General features: G+C 49.9%; 1 protein-coding gene across 7 annotated transcripts in view; it reads right to left on the bottom strand.

Moving 5' to 3' along the window:
* Kiaa1211 (KIAA1211 ortholog) overlaps nucleotides 1-20065 on the bottom strand; it is a 217949-nt gene that overhangs the window by 9961 nt on the left and 187923 nt on the right. For 5 of the 7 annotated variants that reach the window (XM_029477876.1, XM_021162942.1, XM_021162941.1 and 2 more), the window contains 5 exons: nucleotides 18461-18596; nucleotides 10473-10637; nucleotides 8096-8164; nucleotides 4490-4672; nucleotides 481-3307 (listed from right to left, as the gene is read on the bottom strand). In XM_029477876.1, coding sequence (XP_029333736.1) covers nucleotides 481-3307; nucleotides 4490-4672; nucleotides 8096-8164; nucleotides 10473-10637; nucleotides 18461-18580 — 3364 coding nt within the window. In that variant the 5' untranslated portion in view covers nucleotides 18581-18596. Of the gene's footprint in view, nucleotides 1-480; nucleotides 3308-4489; nucleotides 4673-8095; nucleotides 8165-10472; nucleotides 10638-16117; nucleotides 16140-18460; nucleotides 18597-20065 lie in introns of those variants that run through there. The other 2 variants (XM_029477877.1, XM_029477878.1) reach the window with 2 other exon arrangements.

The following is a 20065-nucleotide window of genomic DNA, read 5'->3' as shown; positions in this document are numbered from 1 at the left end:
AAACACTTCAAAGGAGAAATTCCCTGGCCACCATCCAAACTTTGTCTCTGGGAAGATTAGGTGAGCGTTCTTAAAAGGCATGAAAGCCAATTTAGCTGCTTCAAATGTTTAGTATGAAGAAAGAGGCAGCCAGTTCTGACGTTTCTGTACGGGAAGTCTGCAGTATGCGGAAAAGGATGTTAAGTTGCATTTAACCTAGCACAGCAGAGCTTGGAACTCTAACTTCCTGCCTCTACTACCCAGACTGAAGGGCAGACACTGGTCTAGGAAATTCTACTTTTGATCATCTCTACAGACTGGCTAACGATATCTGCGTTTAACTGGGACCACATTCCAATTCAAATAATGTATAAAATGTAAAGGGACTGATTTGGGGCAAACCTGTTCCTAACTGAGGTGTTCCCAGAACCAGTTTCCCGTGGGCTCCCTCTCAATTCCCTCCCCATCGAATGAAGCCACATCCAATCCCCAGCCACACACCTTTTCTACCTGTTTCAGGAATTAGCGAATTGTGCCACTGGCTTGCTGGCAGAGGTGGGGAAGCTGGCTTCTTTTCTGGCAAATCTTTCTCATTCCTTTTCGGCCCCTTCAGCGCCTCTGGCAGTGATGGTGAGGGTGGCTGGTTATCACTGCTCTCCTTGGCAGTCTCACTGGGCTCGGAGTCGAGCTTCCCAGCTCGCCTAGTGAGCAGCTCTACTAAGTGGGGTCTGCTCAGTTTGGAGAGTGGGGATGAAGGTGGGGTCTGGCTGGCAGGCTTGGGAGCCAGGGCCGGCTTCTGCATGGATGGCATTTTGCTTACTGCCTTGTCTTGCTCTGGAGCTGGGGTCTGGCCACTGCCTGGTGGTAGACCAGACTGGGCCACAGCAACATAGTGACCACTAGAATGGCTTTCAGCAGAGTCCTTCCGAGGGGATAGAGCTGGCTTTCTCTCCTGGGGAAGGGATGGGCCATGCTTGAGGAACGTGGCTTCAGGCTCTCTCTCTCCAGAGACACTCCCAGTTGCGAGGGTGGCCCCATCCACACTGTCTCCTGTGCTGCTGTGCCTCTTTTTCTTCTTCTGTTCGGCCTGTTGGTCACAGTGGAAGCGCAAGGAATAGTTGGTCCTTCTCAATTTTATTCCAAAGGGCGAGGCCTTTTCCTCGCCTCCTGGCATCGCAGGGTCTGGGTTTCCCACGTCACTTGTGGTCTCGCTGTCCAAAGTGGTCGTGGACTCGGTGCGGGACGCAGCTTTCTGCGGAGAAGGCAGGCCTGGAACGAGGAAAGATGGAAGGTCTTTGGCAAATTTGCATCCGTCTGTGGTGTCTGGTGGCTCCTGGCTTACCTCTTGCTGAGCCGCTGCATGAGGCTGGGGTGCTGTTTCTTCGCTGGGTGCTAGCCCCGGCTTTTTCCTTCCGCTCTCCCCGTCCAGGCTTTGCCTGAAGGTCTCTGCGCCGCTGTCTGAGAACTTCTGCCAGGCAGGCATGATGGAGAACTTGGCGTTGACTGGCGGCGTCCTGCGCACGTTCCCTCGGGAATCGCACCGCGCTCGAGGCGCTGGCTCGTCCCCGGCTCTGGCCGGCTCTCTGTCGCCACGCTGGTCGCCCTCCGAGTTCTTCAGGATTCTGGATCGAATGGACGCCCACTCGGCTAGCGCGGCCGCATTGCTTGGTGACTCTGGGGCAGGTCTGGACTTCCCACTGCCGGCCCTGGACTCCACAGTGGGGACGTCCATAGGGCGCTTTTCTTCTGACAGCCCCAGGAGGGACTTACATGCTGTGTCCTTGATCTGGCTCAAGTTGACCGCCGGGCCGCAGAGCTGCGCTCCGGTGACCAGAATGGCCGTGTGTGGGATGCTCAGCGCTGATGGCAGGGCGTGTGAGGTGGCACCGCGGGGCGCGGGCGGTTCCTGGGCCGCTGGGGCCAGGCTCGCCGCGTCCTTAGCCGGTGTTACCGGGCTCAGGTTGACTTTGGGGAAGAGAATCTGCCTACTCCCGGAGGATACCTGGAATGTGTAAGGCCGGGGCATGGTCTGCCGCTCGTCCACCTCCTGCCACCGGAGCTCCTCCACCTTCCGGTCTATGTCTGCCGCAGTAGCTTCATTCTCCTCCGGGGCCGGTGTTCCTTCCATCTGTCTCTCCTGCGGCTGAGGACTGTCTGTCTGAGCGGTTTCTTTCCCTTCCCCGTCCACACCACCGCAGTGCGCGCCCAAGTCTCCGCTCTGCTCGGCCGGCTCGCCCTCTCCTCTAGGCTCCTTCGCGATCTCTCTCTGCCCTGCGGATTCCAGGTCTTCTCGTTCCCGTTCCCCTGGCTTCTCAAGGTCCCGCTGCAGTGGGCTTCGCTGGTCAGCGTCGTCCGTTAGCCAAGGCTGGCTCTCTCCTTCTGGACTCTGCGGACCTTCCTCCACCAGCGGCTCTGGTGTCTCCTTTCCTTTCAGCTCTTCTATGCGCTTGGCCTCCTCCTCCTCCTCCTCCTGCAGCATCCCCTTGGCGTCCTCCTCCTGAGCGCGCTGCCTCTCCGCCTCGTGCTGCCTTAGTTCCTCCTCTTGGCTTTCAGCATCGCGCTGCCTCAGTTTCTCCTGTCTCTCAGCCTCCTCGCGTTGCCTCAGTTCCTCCTCCTGCCTCTCGGCCTCGAGCTGCCTCAGTTTCTCCGCCTGCCTCTCGGCCTCGCATTGTCTTGCTTCCTCCTCTTGCCTTTCGGCCTCGCGTTGCCTTGCTTCCTCCGCCTGCCTCTTGGCCTCGCATTGTCTCGCTTCCTCTTCTTGCCTTTCGGCCTCGCGCTGCCTCTGTTCCTCCTCTTGCCTCTCAGTCTCGCGCTGCCTCAGTTTCTCCGCCTGCCTCTCGGCCTCTTCCTGCTCACGCCTGCGCTCTTCTGCCTCCAGGAGGGCAGGATCGTCGGCTCCCCCCAGCTCTTGCTCTGCACAGCGCTGTTCCTCCGGACAAGACTGGTGCCCTTCCTCTGGAGGTGCCTTCCCTGCCCGTGGCTGCAGGTCCACCTCTTCGCCCTCCTCCCCCTTCTCCTTCACCTCTTCTTCCTCCTCCCCCTCCTCCTCCTCCTCCAGCAGCTCCTGTCTGAGGCTCTCCTCCCAAAGCCTCCTCTCCAGCGCCTGCCGCCTCTGCTCTTCCTGGCGCCTCTTCTCAGCGGCTTCGGCTTTTTGTCGTTTGCACTTGGCTTCAAGTTCCCGCCAATACTCTTCGTGCAGTCTTTTCTCTTCGTGGGATTCCAAAGGTTCTGGTTCCTCTCCGTGCCAAATGTGCTTGTCTTCTCCTAGCTGCCCGTTCTGGTCCAGGGAGGACTGACTCTCAAAGCTGCCCCGTTCATTCTGTCGGTCCTGGCATGGGGAAGGGAAGCGCGATTAGCATTTTCCCACACCTCCCTAACCAACATGCCAGCCATTAACCTCCAGAGGGCAGGTGGTCCTGACTAGACACAGCAGCCCTTGCAGCGGCCCGTTGATGGTTAGCTCTCGTTGCCAACCTTACTGCACTTAGAATCATCATGGAAATGCACCTTTGGGTGGTTCCACAACAGTGTAAGTGAGGTAGGGAAGGCCCAGATTAAATGTGGGTGGTTGGGGTGTTGGAAGGAGAAAGAGGGAGAAAGCAAGCTGAGCGCTATGCCTTCTCTGTTTCCCCAACTGTGCACACAATGTGACTGCTGCCTTGCTGCTATGACTTCTGGGTCACTGTATGCCTAAACCATTAGGCAAAGTAAACCCTCCCGAGTTCCTTTTGTCAGATATTTGTAACAGCAATGACAGTGATAACAAATGTATCCCTCTTTATCAAAGGTTTTACTCCCACCGTTTCTGAATGCTCAGGGCAGCTGAATCTCCAGAAACAATGGTTCAGATGACTTAGTACCGTAGGTCTTACATTGTTCTAATTTGTTATTGCTGTAAATCTTTTTAGCATAACTAATTTAGGAATTAAACTTTATCGTATGTATGTACGGTAGGATAAAACAGTATATAGAGAGTCAAAATGTTTTCCTTCCCTGGTGAATGTAGGCACTGGTTATACAAAGCAAGAGGAGCAGCGGGAACAGAGAAAAGAATATATTTTGTTTTGCCCTCTAGACCCTCCATCTGCCATTTCCAAATTTATTTCTCTTAGTTTGGATTAATACCAGGGAAAACAATAGCCTGGCATTAGGAAGATGAGCAAAAAAAGGGGAGGGGGATTTGGATTTTACTGTTGTCTCCTGAAACTTAGAAGGCCAAACCCTAAAAAACCTTGGCTAAACAGAGCTGGCCTGCCACAACCCCTGCCCGCCCACCCCCGCCCCCTGCATCTGGCCCCTCCCTATAGGCAACACCCTGACCTCCTCCTCCTTTGGCTGCAGAGGTTAAGCGACCCCGCCTGGTCCCTGGAAACTTCGAACACTCAAGTCCCTGATGGGGAAAGAACGAGAATGTACTATATGGCTCTCTCTACTGTCGCACAACAGGAAGGTAGAATTAGGGCCCGGCCAGGAAGGGCACCTGCTTTACCTGCTGAGCCACGTCACCTACCTGGGCAAGCCACCTGTGCTTCCTTGACACCCTCTGGTTTTTTGGCTTCACAGAGAGTTTGTGCCTGGCAGCACTGTTGTCCAGACGAGCGATGGCCAGGGGAATGGCATCGAGGTTGACACTTTCGATGGTGCCGGCTGAAGACAAGTGCCTTTTTGACCGAGAGGGTTTAACTGGAGCAACCTACAACACAGAGTAAGATATAAAACGTCTCTGTGGATCAGAATACAACCCAGAGGGAAGCCTACAAAGGCACTACCCACTAGGCTCTGTTTGCCCGGCTTAGCCCAAGGGATGTGTTTTTTGTTGTTGTTGTTGTTTTGTTTTGATTTTTTGTTTTTGAGTCAAATTCAGTCCACAATACAAAATTTTGAAAAATCACAGCCAGTTCCTTAGTAGCTTCTGAGGTGGGAGAAAGCCAGGGAGTTTCTTTTGCTTGCTGAGGATAAAGGGGCACAGAGCCGGCCAGAGAAACAAGAGAGGGCACCGCACCTATGGGCATGGGGGACACCTCTAACAAGCCTCAGCAGGTTGTGTAAAAAGAGCAGGGGATGAAGCAGGGGGGAGATAGTAATGGGAGAAGCTGGGAAGGGGGGGAGGAAAGGGAAGGAGAGGGGGATGGGTATGACCGAGATACAGATACGCATATGAAACTGTCAGAGAATATGAGTATTGTTAAAAGTTTAAAAATGTTTTGACATGTTCACTCAAAACTCGCAAAAATTTAATGAAGTGCTCTGGTGAGAAATCACCAAGTGGCAAAAACACGGCCCAGGGGTAAGCGTCATTCCCGAGAGGAAGCTGGGAGAGCTGCAGTTCTGGAATAAAGACACCTTCACTAAGAGACCACTTCCCACCCCAGCGTGGAGGCACACTTGTAATCTTAGTATTTTGCGGGGATAGAGACAGGAGAATCAGGAAGGTCACCCTTGGCTATGTACTGAGTTCGAGGCCTGCCTGGACTACAGGAGACTCTTGCCTCAAAAAATAATTTAAGAGGCAGAAGAGATGGTTCAACAGGAAAGACCTGGGTTCACCTACATGGTGGCCCACAACTCCAGTTTGAGGGGATCCGATAGCCATTTCTGACCTCCGTGGGCACCAGGCATGCATATACACACAGGCAAAACACGCATGAACAAAACATAAAATGAATAAATCTTTACAAAAAAAGACCGAAGCCTTAGACAAACTTCACACATCCAGAGAAGCTAGCAGCCATGGTTCAGTCTCTGTCTCAGAAGATGCATTGAATGACTGTAGGAAGCTACACCAGTAACTATGAGAATGTAGACATCCAGTGTGTAAAGCGTGCCTATGCCAGTGTCCAGCAGGGGGCGCTCTCGCCGCTCTCTTTCAGTGTCTCACCACTAGCTCTGTGCACAAAGGCCAGCACTGGACAGGGCCGGGCTTGTGAACTGTGCACTGTGGTATGTGTAAAGTCCGTGAGGTTTGCAATTACCTTCCATATTTATTCACAAAAGATAAAAAAAGGCCAAATAAGCATACAATTCTAATCAGCAAAAACTAATTAGTACAAATTCAGGAATTAAGAAGTATGGAACAAATATTTCCTCTTAACCTCTTAAGAGGTTAAATATTTGCTTAACCTCTGCAGCCAAAGGAGGAGGAGGTCAGGGTGTTGCCTATAGGGAGGGGCCAGATGTGGGGGGCGGTGGGGGGGTGGGGCAGGGGTTGTGGCAGGCCAGCTCTGTTTATTTTTTAAAAAGATTTACTTATTTATTTTATGCATGTGAGTACACTGTGGCTGTACAGATGGCTGTGAGCCTTCATGTGGTTGTTGGGAATTGAATTTTAGGACCTCTGCTCGCTCCGGTCAACCCCGCTCGCTCAGTCCCTGCTTGCTCCGGCCCAAAGATTTATTTATTATTAAACCTAAGTACACTGTAGCTGTCTTCAGATACTCCAGAAGAGGGCATCAGATCTCATTACGAGTGGTTGTGAGCCACCATGTGGTTGCTGGGAATTGAACTCAGGACTTTCAGAAGAGCAGTCACAGTGAGCCATCTCACCAAGCCCCAGCTTTCAATTGTTTATGATTGCTCTTATAACAGATATAAAGTTCGGAGACGAATTAAACATTTATTTCCCAAAGAGGTACATGATGGGAGGGGGAGTTGGGGGGGTGGGGGGGTGCAGAGCCACTGTGACAGACTGAAGTCAGGGCGGGACACTCAAAGCTGAGATCTCAGTGTTAGGCTTTGTTTCTAGACATCTCCACTGAACCTCGTCTGTGTCTGAGTAGTGCTACTGTTCAGAGCCACCCCCTCATGGGTGCAGAGCTGGTCACTGTCACTGTCACCCTGCAGTCTCCTCAGAGAAGGCCTGCCCCAAGTAGGGATGAAGATTCTTATCAGAGAAACCCAGCCCCTGCAGGACGCATGCTCTGGGTGAAGGGTCTAAGACGCCTCAGACGGCAGGTAAAATCCCAAGGCCATGTGGGAGGAAATGATTTGTAGGAAAGTCCGAGGACCCAGGTTCAGATCCCATCACCCATGTAAATAGCGGGACATGGGCATTCATGTGTCTGTAACCCAGTGCGGTAGAGGACAGAGACAGAAGGAACACTGGGGCTTGCCGGTCAACTTCACTCCTGGTTCAGAGAAAAGACCCTGTCTCCAGAGACAAACACACAGTGAGAGAGGGGGGCTTTTGACATCCTCTCTATGCATATGCATAAGCATAGCCACCCACCCACCACACAGACACTCTCACACACACACTCTCACACACTCACACACACTCACAGACATACACACACTCCCCCACACTATCTCACACACATACACACATACTTACACACACACTCACACACACTTATCTACATACACACACATATACACACACTCTCACACACATACACATATACACACAACATACACACATATACACTCTCTAATGTACACACACTCGAATACACACATACACTCACACACACACATACACACATACACACACTCTCACACACATACATATACATAGAAACTCAGATATACACACACTCCCCCACACTATCTCACACACATACACACATACTTACACATACACACTCACACACACTTACCTACACACATACACACACATACTCACACATACACACACTCTCACACATATACTCACACACACATACACATATATACACACATATACATTCTAATGTACACACTCAATATACACTCACACACACAAATTAATAATAAAGGTGATATTAAAGGTGAGTGTGTGTAAAAGCAATGAAAGATAGAGTTGGGTTTGAGGTTTGTACATTGTACACAATAGAAGACTTCCTAACAGTCCTGAGTATCCGCAGGCATCCTAGAGTGCCCTTCTCAACGGATTAACAGTGTCTTGAAGTACAAGATCTGTTTGCATATAGGGAAACTATCACTGTCTAAAACTCCCAAGGCATTATGGGAATATGGCTGTTCTTAGGAGCAGGGCTCAGAAGTCTAGCAGTTGTGTTGCCATGGAAACGATTGCTTTAACCTCTGCCACTGGTTGCTCTGGTTTATGAACAGAAAATGAAAACAGCAGATTAAAAAAAAAGGATATAAAAGTCTAGATAAAAAAGTTAAACCCCATTACCTTCTCTTCCATGTCACTTCCGGCTTCAGGTAGATTCAGAGGACTTGAGGAACTTGGTGTATCGCTGGACTGGAAAAGAAGAGAGCACTTGGGGTCAAACGTGGGGACAGGAAGTGCTGGGCAAACAACCTGCACAGTCCATGCCTGATCAGGGTGGCCTCCTGCTCCACTCGGGGAGGGGGGTGGAGGGTGGGGGAGGAACATCTGCTCTCCTGAAACCAACAGGGATCACTGTGGCAACTGGACTACCTTTGCCACATTTCTTCATTTCCTGAGGTCAGCGTGTTTCCTACCGGGTTAGTTCCCAGACTCAAGCCCTCTTGCTCCTTTCCAAAGCCTGAGAGAAGCCGAGGGGCTACTTGGCAGCCACCTAGCCTGGGAAATCCATCCATGTTACACATAGCTCCAACCTCGGAGCTTTCGGATTTGCTGGGAGCCTTCTTCCTACCTTTCACCCGTGAGACTCCTACTCAGACAGCGAAGACAAAAGATGATAGCTACCCCACATCCCCCGCCCCTGGAGCCAGATGCAAAGGGCTGGCCTGAGACAGTGAAAGAAAGACCAGGGAGGGAAAGCCGAGGGAGACGCACCAGGCTTGCCCTGAGACATCCCCAGGTCACATACATCTTTAGGATGGGGCGCCTATACTTTGGCCTTATGCCAGTGTGTCAGCTTGCCCGGTCCACTCTATGCTGCCCATTTTAAAAGGTGTCTAGACACACAAGTCAGGACTTGGGGTGAGATGAACTAATGAGCCGGTGCAGCAGACCTGATGGCCTGAGTTTAGTTCCCAGAACCTGTAAGGTAGCAGAGGCAGGAGAGAACTATTCTTATGAACTGTCTTGTGAATTGCACACATGTGCCATGGTATGGAAACACACACACACACATAAATTGAAATTAAAAAGAACACAAGTCAGCTCTAGACACTTTCTTGCTTGCCATTATTATTCAGAATTCAAAACAGGACTCCCCCGTTTACCAGGCTTCCAGCATCTGGCCCTGGCACCTGTCCTCCTCAGCACTCATCCAGCCACACGCAACCAGCTTCCTGGTCTTCTTTTCAAGAGAAGCCGGCTTTCTTCTGGGTGTTCCTGTTTAGCCCACTTCTGTGCCTAGCATATTCTTCCATCTCGTCATCCCTTGGTCTCGTCCCAAGCCCACGTCTAAAAGAAAAAACCCAACCTCTCTCTCCCACCAAGTTACTTACTGTCCGGTTCTCGGGAGGCAGCATTTTGCCTGATCTGAAACAATCTTTACCTGCATGGTGACTTGTGTGCTCTGTAACACTTTCTCTTTAGGATATAAGCCACCAGAGTCCCTCCCGTGACAAATCTCACTCATCTCTCTACACCCACACCTAAGATAAAGTCTGCTGAACAAAGCCTCCCTCTCTCCTGAGGCCTCGGGGCCTCCCACTGTGAAATCATAAGTCATATAGCAAGGACAGTCTTCAGTCCTCATGAGTTCCGTGTTACAGCGATGGCTGCGGGTGCTGCTGTCTGAAATTGGACAGGTGAGGAAGAACACTTTAAAATCAATGAGGAAGGCGGGACACTGGTTCCTGCTTCACCCACCATCCATGCATGGGTCAACAGGTGGGTACTAGGGGTCATCACGGCCTGGTCTCAGCAGAAGTGGCAGTAGGATGGACTGTCCCTCTTCACTGCAAGCTGCTTGTCTTGGTTCCCACTCTTTGAACAATCCCTTCTGCTGCTCAAGAACTCAGAATTCAGGATCCATTCAAAGCACTCACTGAAGAATGTCAACACACCAAATTTAGACATCGAGGTGCTGGAGTTTGGCTTTCCAGGTTGAGGTGACTTCAAGCTGGCCTGTGTCACTATCTCACCAGAACCCCACTGCTTTCTTTCCCATCTGTCTTAAATTAGCCCAATTTGACCAATAACTGGTCAGCACTGCTCAGCTGGCATCTCCAGGTCTGGAGGAGACCCATGTGGAAACATGTGGTTTTAGATACAAAGAAGCCAGCATTTAGAGAAGGAGCGGAAACAATTTTACAAGAACAGATATAGACGGGGGCTATGAATGAGAAGTCTAGAGGAGACAAGGCAGCTTGGTGGGGTGAGGTCAGGTAAGAGCATCCCATCCCCCTTATCCAGGAACAGTTCATCTACCCAAGCCTGGAAGGATGAATAGTAGGCCCTGGGCAAGAGCATTTGCAAAGGGCCTGTACCTTCCTCCTCCCCATCCTTCTCATTGGTCCTCAGCACCCTCAGTTCCCTCACAGTCTAAGCATTAGAAAAACTCCTCCCCACCTCCTTGATTGTGGGCTTGTCAGATGCCACCGCCCACTGCCCCATACCCTGTTCTCTTGGCTCATCAGAATCAAAACTCCCCCTGGAGGAGACTTACTTTGTTCTCCGAGTCTGAGGGGACAATATCCTGCTGAGTCACAATCTCCATGGGACTGGTGAGGACGAAGTCCTCCTCTGAGCTAGCGTCTGTGCTGCCTGCCTTCTTCATGGGAATGGCGTTTGATGGCCGCTGCCCAAACTTGATATTCTTGCCCAACTGTCGCTGGGGAGAAACAAAGGGAAGGCATACTGAAACAGCCAAGGTCTGTATAGCCAGGACCAGGTTCCCCGGCAGAGACAGGAAGCAGCAAGGGGAGAGAGGCACGGCCATGCCAAGGAACCTCGAAGCAGTCTGAGAGTGAGTCCACTTGTTTCCATTTAAGAGCCGTAAGCTTTGAAAACTCCAGCCACCTCTTGTATCAGTGCCCAGTAGGTACGGGGACCACATTTCAGAACCAAGGTTGGAAATACATGTTTTTAATTGTTTTGACCCACCACGTATAAGTCTAAAATCTTTTTCACGTGTGAAGAAATCATACAGAAGATAGATACATGAAATGGAGGACCAATGGGTTGGTGGGGGGGAACCAAGACTCTTAGGGTGGGTACAACATGAACTCCGTAGCCACTTCTGGATGGGTACACATTCCCCCGTGAGTTTTTATACTTCTCCCCCTAGCTTGTGAAGGCCATGTCAAAGCCACATGCTCAGGCTCACAGTGGGTCACGGCTGGGGTGTGGAAAGTCCCAGGTTCAACAAGACTTCCCTTGACAAATGTGGAAATCGCACCAGGGATGGAGACGGTCCAGTTTTCTTTCTTTGCTACAATGACATTATCATGAAATAGGGGACCGCAAGGAACCTGGGGTGGGGGCAGGGAGAAAAGGGCCACAGAAGGACTGATGACTGGCAGGCGACAGCGGCAGGGGCAGCTGAAGGGGGCTGCCAACAGTAATCTAAACAGTAGATTAGGCGAAGGCCATTTTTAAAAAGGAAAACCACTGGCTCCAGATGTGGCCAGCATCTCCAGATGTGGACAGCATCTTCTGGGGTGGGGGGTAAACTGCCTCCCCCCAAGAACCACGGCCCTAGAGCAATATTCATATATGGTTCAAGTGTAATGCAGTTTGATATTTAGCTTTAACCTGGCTGATAGTTCTAACAGAGCTTCCAATATGAGATTTAGCATCTGCTCCAACCCTGCACTTGTTAGTTTTCCTGAGCAACCCAGAAAGAGGGAACCTCAACTGACAAATTTCCTCCACCAGATGGACCTGTGGGCATATCTTTTTTTTGGGGGGGGCGGCTGTTTCTTGATTGTTAATGGAGGAATGTCCAGCCCAGGGTGGGTGGTGGCATGGCTCAGCAGTCAGTTCTGGGTGCTACTGTATAAGGTTAGGTGAACTGGAGTCACTTAAGTGGCCTTCCTTCAAGGTCTTCAGTTCCTGCTCTGAGTTGCTACACTGGCTTTCCTCAGTGATGGACCGTAACCTGTTTGATCAACAGTTTTCTCCCCAACTTACTTTTGGTCAGTGTTGTAGCATAGCAACAGGAAACCAAGCTAGAACAAACCCATTCACTTTGCAAAACCCAGCCCAGGTTCCTGCAGGGAGAGGTGACTGGCTCAAATTGATGGGAAGGCTGGGGGGGTGGGGGTGGAGACCCAAAGGCATCTGAGCCTAGGTCTTTACAACTAACCTCCAGGGTTAAGGCCATTGCAGTTCCTGCCAGCTCTCATAAATCTGAGAGCGTGCTCCCCTCTTGCAGGGACAGTTATGTAAGGAGATGAGGTGGCATTTTTAAAATATTTCTCTAGAGATCCTTGGCAAAAGAATTCCTTGAGGGATATGTCTCCTCTTCCTTAGAACTCAGCGGGACCAAGTCCACCCGTGGCCAGCCAGCCCATCCCCTACCCCAGGCTTGCCCACCGAGCAGTGAAATGCATAACAGAGCTGAGCCCGGGGACTCCCCTCTCTGCACAGTGCACCCCCCCCCCTTCCAGCCACCCAGCATGCCAGGTCAGGAGCAAGGGCTGGCACTATGTCTGCTGAGATTTCAGCCTGCACATGGCCCCTGGTTTCACAGGAAAAGTGCACACCCCCAAAGCCCCCATTCAGCCAGAGAAGGAAAGCTTCAGCAGCCCCCCAAAAGTTTGCAGGTTGCTGAAAAAAGGATGTTTTCCAAAAACAAGTCTAGCAGGAACCAGCAGTTAGTATCTGCTCTAAGCAGGTCAGTAAGCAGCATAGTTAGAACAGCCGATGGAGTCAGACAAGAGGACACGGAGTCACAGTCACAGGCCTGGCTTCCTCTGCAGCCCTGGGGTAAGAGGGTGGAGATGTGGGGAGAGAGGGGATAGGGGTGTTTCCTGTGGCCTCCCCATTCAGCCCTCCCTAGGAGTGTTGCTCATGAGCCTGACACTGCTTGAAATCTCCTTGGACTGGGGAGACTCCCACTGGCAGAGTCCGGGATGAGATGGGAGTGGGTGGGTTCTCTTTCTCTCTTCTGAGACGGCATCTTGCTAATGTAGCCTAGGCTGGCCTTGGAGTCTTGATCCTCCTGCCTGCATCCCCTGAAGGTGGGAGTTACAAGCATTCACCACTTGGCTGAGCTTTCCTTCCATTTCAATTGATGAATCAGGACTGGATGAATTTGTGGACTATTGGGAAATCCAATACATGTGTATAATACATATAGACATATGCCAGGCGACTGGCACATCCATCCATCCATCACTGCACACCTTGGCTACTTGTGTTGGGTATGTTCAAAGTGACCAGGGCTCCCTTTTAGAGTATGGCTGTTGGCTAGTTCTGATGCTTAAGAGGCAAGAAAGAATGTGGCAAAACACAGTCACAGCCCAGGCAGAGATAAAGTCCAACAACAAGATGAACATCGTGGCTGCAATCGGGAAAGGGAAGGGCAAGCGAAGAACAGATGGTAGATGGGGTAAGGACGGGTGGTGTGGGTGGGGGCAGGGAGGGGGCGGTGCACAGACTCACTCTGGGAAATGGGCAGAGGGATGTTAAAAGATGACAGTGAAAGGATGAAAAGGAAGATAGGGAGATGTGACAGCGACAGCAAACGTGGAGCAAGGGCAGAGTGGATCCCAGGACAGTGGTTTCTGCAACTGGGGACCTGGGGCACAGATGAGGGGAAGGGAGCGGGAAGGAGAGCACCAGCCTGCTGCTGTGTTCGTAAACAATGCCCTGGCTAATGAGAATGGCAAGGTGCTCTTTAGTGTAAAGGCCAACTTGAAATTTCCCATGGGACACAGAATCCGGCTGGTGGCTGGGGACCCGAGGGAGAGGAACTTTGAGCAGCAGTGATGGAGACTGGGAACAGGGCTGGTCTCTGTCCTGTGGTTTTTAGGTAAGAGCTGGTGGGCCAAGGTTGAGGCAGGGCTTGGAGCCCAGTACTCTACGTGGTTGGGCCTCTGTCATATATGGATAAATTATTTTTACTGCCTTCAGTTGCTCAGGACATTGTCACGGAATGACCCACAGTAGAGGTGAGCAATGACTGAAAAATTAGGCTGTTATAAGCTGGCCCTGGAGTTTATCTCCCCTGCAAGTTCTGTCTGTGCACACATAAGAGCTGGTGGGCCCAGGTTGGGGCAGGGCTTGGAGCCCAGTACTCTACGTGGTTGGGCCTCTGGCAGTCAAGGACCCGTCTCTCACATCCTGCCACATGCCCTTCTCCAAATGCCTCCTTAAGGTGACTCAAAGGAGATTGGGCTACTGTGACATTCTGTAAGATGTATTGGCAACTAAGAGATCACTGCTCAAATCCATCTGGTAAGTTGAGGTGAGGTGTCATATGTGGATAAATTATTTTTACTGCCTTCAGTTGCTCAGGACATTGTCATGGAATGACCCACAGTAGAGTGAGCAACAACTGAAAAATTAGGCTGTTATAAGCTGGCCCTGGAGTTTATCTCCCCTGCAAGCTCTGTCTGTGCACACATCGCAGCTATAGCGGGAGAGGAGAGTGGAAATCGTTCCGTGTGCTGCTAGTGGCTATGAATGGAGCTACTGTTGCAGCTGGAATGTGAGCAGAAATGAACTATATTTTGTCCATTTCATTTGGACCATTTTGTAGTATGGAATGCTCGGGAGTGACACGGCAGGAACGCACATCCATATTTATGAGGCTGGATGCTGTGGTGTGGAAGTGCCAAGCACATTGTATCCTGCAGCTCTCTGCACTGCCAGTGTTTAGAATTGATCAGATTCTTTTTTTCTGCAGCCATTTCCCTACCTCCCAAACCATGCCTGTAAGCACGAACCACAGAGAGGGGAAAAAAGTGCTGCCCTTTTGAGCAAACTGCAGACCCTTCCATCTCAGAAGTGAATCCTTTTCTCAAAGAACAACTTGTTCTAGGAAGACTTGGCCAAGAATGGGTGTTTTTTGTTTCTGCCCTTGACAGCTTATTAGATGAAGGAAAAAAAAAAAAAAAAGATCCTCAAATGTATGATTTTGGAATTCTCAAGTGAAATCAGTTCAGTGGGAGATATGAGGCTACTAAGAATGGGGGGCCCCACCCCACTCCCCACCCATGCCAAATAACCTGTGGTACAAATGACATAGCCATTTCCCGACTAAAGTGCAATACAATTGTATAAATCACCTGCAGGCTCGGAATGGGCTACCCCTAGTCTCACCAGCAGTGGGTACACACCTCACAGCTGGGCCTGACCTTATCTGTGTTTCCAGGGTAACTATATACGTAATGCCAAGGTCACTGCAGCACAAGTATAACTGAGCACAAAGCTTGTACAGCCGCCCTGTGCAGCAGCGAGCAGTCGGAGCCTTCAGGTTTGCCCATCACACGCACCCCTGTATTGCTCAAGTGGGGAAGGTAAGAGTCACCCAGATTAAAAAGTACTTGGCCCAAGGTCACATGACCACACGGAGGCAGAGGCCTGACTCAGACTCTTCGGCTCTCCTGTGCTCTCTCATCCATTCAAATGGTATCCATCCTACCGGCTGGGGACCACATGGCTCAGGTACCAGGTCCTCAAACAGGACACTACTGTTTTAGTCCCTGTAACTACGTGTTCACTAAAATTTGCTCTCATGGTACATTTTCATACCCAGAAAAACATGAACTTGTTCTTTTAAGGGGACTCAGTGGTTCGCCACAGGAATGTTGCCCAGGATATAGTGATATTACTCAAGACAGGGCAGGTTCACTGTGCTGTATGCCATTTTTCCATCAGTGAAGCCAGGCTGCCTCCTGTGGGGGCTCCGGGACAGCCCCAGATGCTATGACACAGGCGGGCACTAGGGGGCGATATCTCCAAAAGCAAATACCTGTCCACTCATGAGTTCTAAATGGACGTTGGTCAGATAGTTTCTTAAATAATTTTTGTTGTTGCTGTTGTTGTTGTTGTTAAGTGATATTCTAGAGAATTTCATTATACGAGACTATTTAGATAACTGTGGCTAATCACCTACATAGGACGTTCACTGTCAAAGAGACAGTATCCATTCCTTTCTTTTAAAACAAAAAAACATCAAAGACATACACAATGACAATTCCAGACATAAAACACACATGCCTCTGACACAGCTAAACTCTCATTCCATGCTGGAGGCTACGAGTATGCTTCTCGCAGAGCATCACCATCAGCACACCGCTGTCATGGGAAATGCGAAGCACTCATGCAAGTGTATGAGAGCACTAGGTTTGGGGGACTTACCAGGAACATACTGCTTAGTCGACTGAAAAAGAAAGCATAGTCTTTGGGGAGTGATTTGGTTAAGGCTTTAGGTCACTTAAAAAAAATCCCATTTGCTCTGACCATGGTCCCCACTCCCACACCTTGAAGAGCAAAGTCTTTCCAAAGTCACCACTACAGAGATCAAAGGAGGCTCCTGAGTCCCGGGACAAAAGAAAAATTAGGCAGACCTCATGTGACTGGGGCTGCACACTAGTCATTTTGATCTGTTCACCCCACCCCTCCTTCTTGGGTTAATCAAATTGTCACTTCAGGAAAGTTGATGGCTTTACATTTTATCAATTAATGAGGTCACATTACTTAAAACCATAGGGTCACCAGGGCAGTGGTGGTGCACTCCTTTAATCCGGCACTTGGAAGGCAGAGGCAGGGGATTTCTGAGTTCGAGGCCAGCCTGGTCTACAGAGTGAGTTCCAGGACAGCCAGGGCTACACAGAGAAACCCTGTGTCGAAAAACCAAACTAAACCAAACCAAACCAAACTAAACCAAAACCAAAAAAAAAAAAAAAACAAAAAAAAACAAAAAAAAAATCCAAAAAAATCTCCCAAAACCAAAAAACCATAGGTCATGTTAAAAGAAGTCAGTCACTCATATATTTTATTGGGTTTCTATTTTTTTCAATACTGCGCCATTACATGCACTGTACAATACTTAAACCCACTTTTTAAGGTGGCAGTGGTATGTGGTAAATGTTACAGAGCAGATATCACTGAAGGCAACAGGCCAGTAATCCACCCTTCAAAGAATTTCTTGACTCCCTATAAAAATACAGTATTTCCTGGGCTGAATTCTGCACAGCATTCTCTTTAGTAAAGGGGCGTGAGAGGCCAGGGGCTCCGAACCTATCGGTAATCAAAAGCCTGCAAGAGGGAAATGGGGTAATGCTTCCCCGACTACTACTGTCCTCTCTCTTCAACCTGTGTGAAAAGTGACAGCTTGCTTCTTCCAGTCTCAAAGTCCAAGACCACAGCCAGCAGGAACAAAAAGAAGAAACGGCTCTCAAGTGTTGGCACTGCAAGCCAGACTGGGCTGGCTGTGCCGGCAGAGACCTGGCCTCTGTCAGTGGTGACTGCAGGCATAAAGATCTAGGCAAGGTTGGGTGTGGCTCCAGGGTGTTGGCTCCTTCCTGGTTTTTCATACATCACCTTGTACTGAGTGTATGACGGCAGGTCATAAAATACACCGCTTGTGGCCAGCAGAAACAAGTACAGGTAGAGAGGATGGAAAAGTTACTGTTGCGTGGGACGCTTCTTTGTATCACTCAGTTCTCGGACCACCACTGTTTCTTTATTTTGCTTTTTTTTTCTTCTCAGACATTCACTATTGAAGACACAGTCAGCTGAGACAGGGTAACTCAGAGCCCTCTGTTCAAAGTCTCCAGCAGGGTTCTCAGCCTTCCTAATGCTGTAATCCCATAATACAGTTCCTTGGGCTATGGTGATGCCCAGCCAAAAATAAAAAAATTTTTTTTGTTGCAACTTCAAAACTGCAATTTTGCTACTGTTATGAATTGCAATGTAAATATCTGATACGCAATCCTGTGAAAAGGTCCTTCAACCCCCAAAGGGGTTGAGAACCACTGGCTTAGGTCATCTCTAGGAACCCCCACCTCAGAGAAGTTGATTGCCCTGGCATTGATTTCTGGTGAGGGAAATGTTTCTGAGCAATGGCACAATCCTACATGACAGTCTTTGTTCCTCTTTAAAAACCTTTCCTGGATCCATTCTTTTGACCACGTTTGGTATAGCATTGCTTTGCCACGTTTTCACTGTTAGGGAGTCACCAGCTAAGTCAATGTTAGTTGAGGAGACCACCCACATTGCAGGAGAAAGGGGTTGTATGGTCCCTTCTAGACAAGGTGGTGGGGGTGGGGGGGGCTGCATTTACAGACACACCAGAGTCTCGCCTCTCCCCACCTCATGCTGGAGACTCACACGATGGAAGTGAGCAAGGATAGCAGCTGCTCAGCTAACTTAATGGTTAGGAACTCTTTCCTCACACGCAAGCCTCGTAGCTTCTCTTAGGGACTTGTTCTCATGTCCAGTCAAACAGGAAGCAACAATTGGAGGAGAGGAGAGAGGACAAGCCAGGGGTGGGATGGCGGTATAGCAGTGCTAAGCATGCCTCTTTAATGGGGAACTGAGTGAGGTCTAAGAAATCAAAGCTTTCTCTCCTGAAGTGACCCTTGACCCTCCCACTCCATCACTCAAGGACCAGCCAGGGACTCTTCCACTTCCCTCCACAGAAGATGGGGGTGGGCTGGGCTCCTCTGGCTCTGATCCTCCAGTCTCAAGCTGCCTTACCTGAAGAGTTTTGACTTTGCCCAGGATGTTGTCCTGTGACATTGCTTGAACTGTCTGCTCACTTTCTGCTCCCCCATCAGGGATAAAAATACTGTCATGGGAGAACGCCCGTGCTCCCATAGAATAGTTGAAGGACCTGGAATGCAAATCACATGCTTCATTTTATTAGGATGATAAATGACTTCTCCAGATTCAGTTTTCTGGGTCCCCCCTCCCCGCACCCCCACCTCAAAGACCCCCATCTCTTAGCTTATTTAGAAAGTCCTTCTACGCCACAGCCTTCCTGCAGAGGGTTGGCAAGGAGCAGGGTAGACGAAAGGTTCCTATGGGAACGGGAGAATGTGGTCCTAACACTCTTTCTCAGAACCATTCACAGGGAGAACTTGGAGCAAGGTATTTATCTGTAGAACCAATGGTGCTGAACTTCTAACTGGAGGACCTGCCCAGCTGAGCTGTGGCTATCAGGCTTGTTCCAGAAAATCTTGCTAACTAGTACTTATGAAGTGATCTTGCTAACTAGTACTTATGAAGTGGCACAGATCTAAACAGGTGTCTTTTACTTTCAATCAGACTGCAGTGCAGATATATAGAGCAAAGCCTTTGGAAGAAGGGACTATCAATGCTTGAAGAATACAACCGGGGTGTGGGGGGTGGGAAGAAACCCACAGGCAAGCCATTGGACAGGTTTTGCATAGTTCTTCAAAAACTGCTATGCTTTAGCCAAGGCTCCAAGTGTTGGAAGCTGGGTCCCCATTCTACTAGCATTAGGGGGTACTAAAAGCTTTAAGAGGTGGGGCATTGTGAACAGTGTCCTCAGGAGGAGTCTATGCAATTCCCAAGAAACCATAGTTCTCCAGGATGAGTAAGAGGAGGAAGTCTAGCCCTCCCCACACGCTGGCTTCCCCTCCCCCTAGGTGAGGCACACTGTAAGGAGCATCCACTTCTGGCTTATTTCCATGCTGCTGTGATACTATCCAGTGACCCAATGTAACCAGGGGACCTTGAGCAGGGCTGGCACCATGCTATTTGGATTGTCAAGCTTCCCAGACTGAATCCAACAAACTTTATGTACCCAGCCCTCTAGGAACTCGGGTATTTTGTCACAGGCCAGAACAATGTTACACTTAGTGGAAGACAGTGTCACACTTAGTGGAAGAAGTGTAACAGCAGAGAGCTCAGGATGCATGACGCCCTAGGCTTAATCTCTAGTATGGAAAAGAAGAGAAAAACAGACACTTTCCAGCTATAGGGATGCACCTCAAAGGTATGTGGCCATCTGTCTACCTGATGAGAGAGACACACAGTAGGGATCTCAGGAGAAGGAAGCCCCAGGACACAACTGGTCCTTACTCTGGCAGACAGAGTGGCTTATCCTTCCTATGGCAAGGCAGCCCATTGCAATGGTGCCAGGTGACAAAGGCTTAGAGAGCACCACCTCCTTCTTCCTCCTTAGAGAGGACCTTAAAGGGAGTTTGTCTCAGAGACCAAGGGCAGGAGAGCATTGGAGGCACTTTCCACATTGCACTGCAGGTAGACTGTTCCTTTACATTGCACTGCAGGTAGACTGTTCCTTTACATTGCACTGCAGGTAGACTGTTCCTTTAC

The sequence above is a fragment of the Mus caroli genome, chromosome 5 (assembly GCF_900094665.2).
Source record: "Mus caroli chromosome 5, CAROLI_EIJ_v1.1, whole genome shotgun sequence".
Classification (NCBI taxonomy): Eukaryota; Metazoa; Chordata; class Mammalia; order Rodentia; family Muridae; genus Mus; species Mus caroli.
The sequence above is the reverse complement of the archived record's forward strand: the minus strand, read 5'-3'. Positions and strand labels throughout refer to the sequence as shown.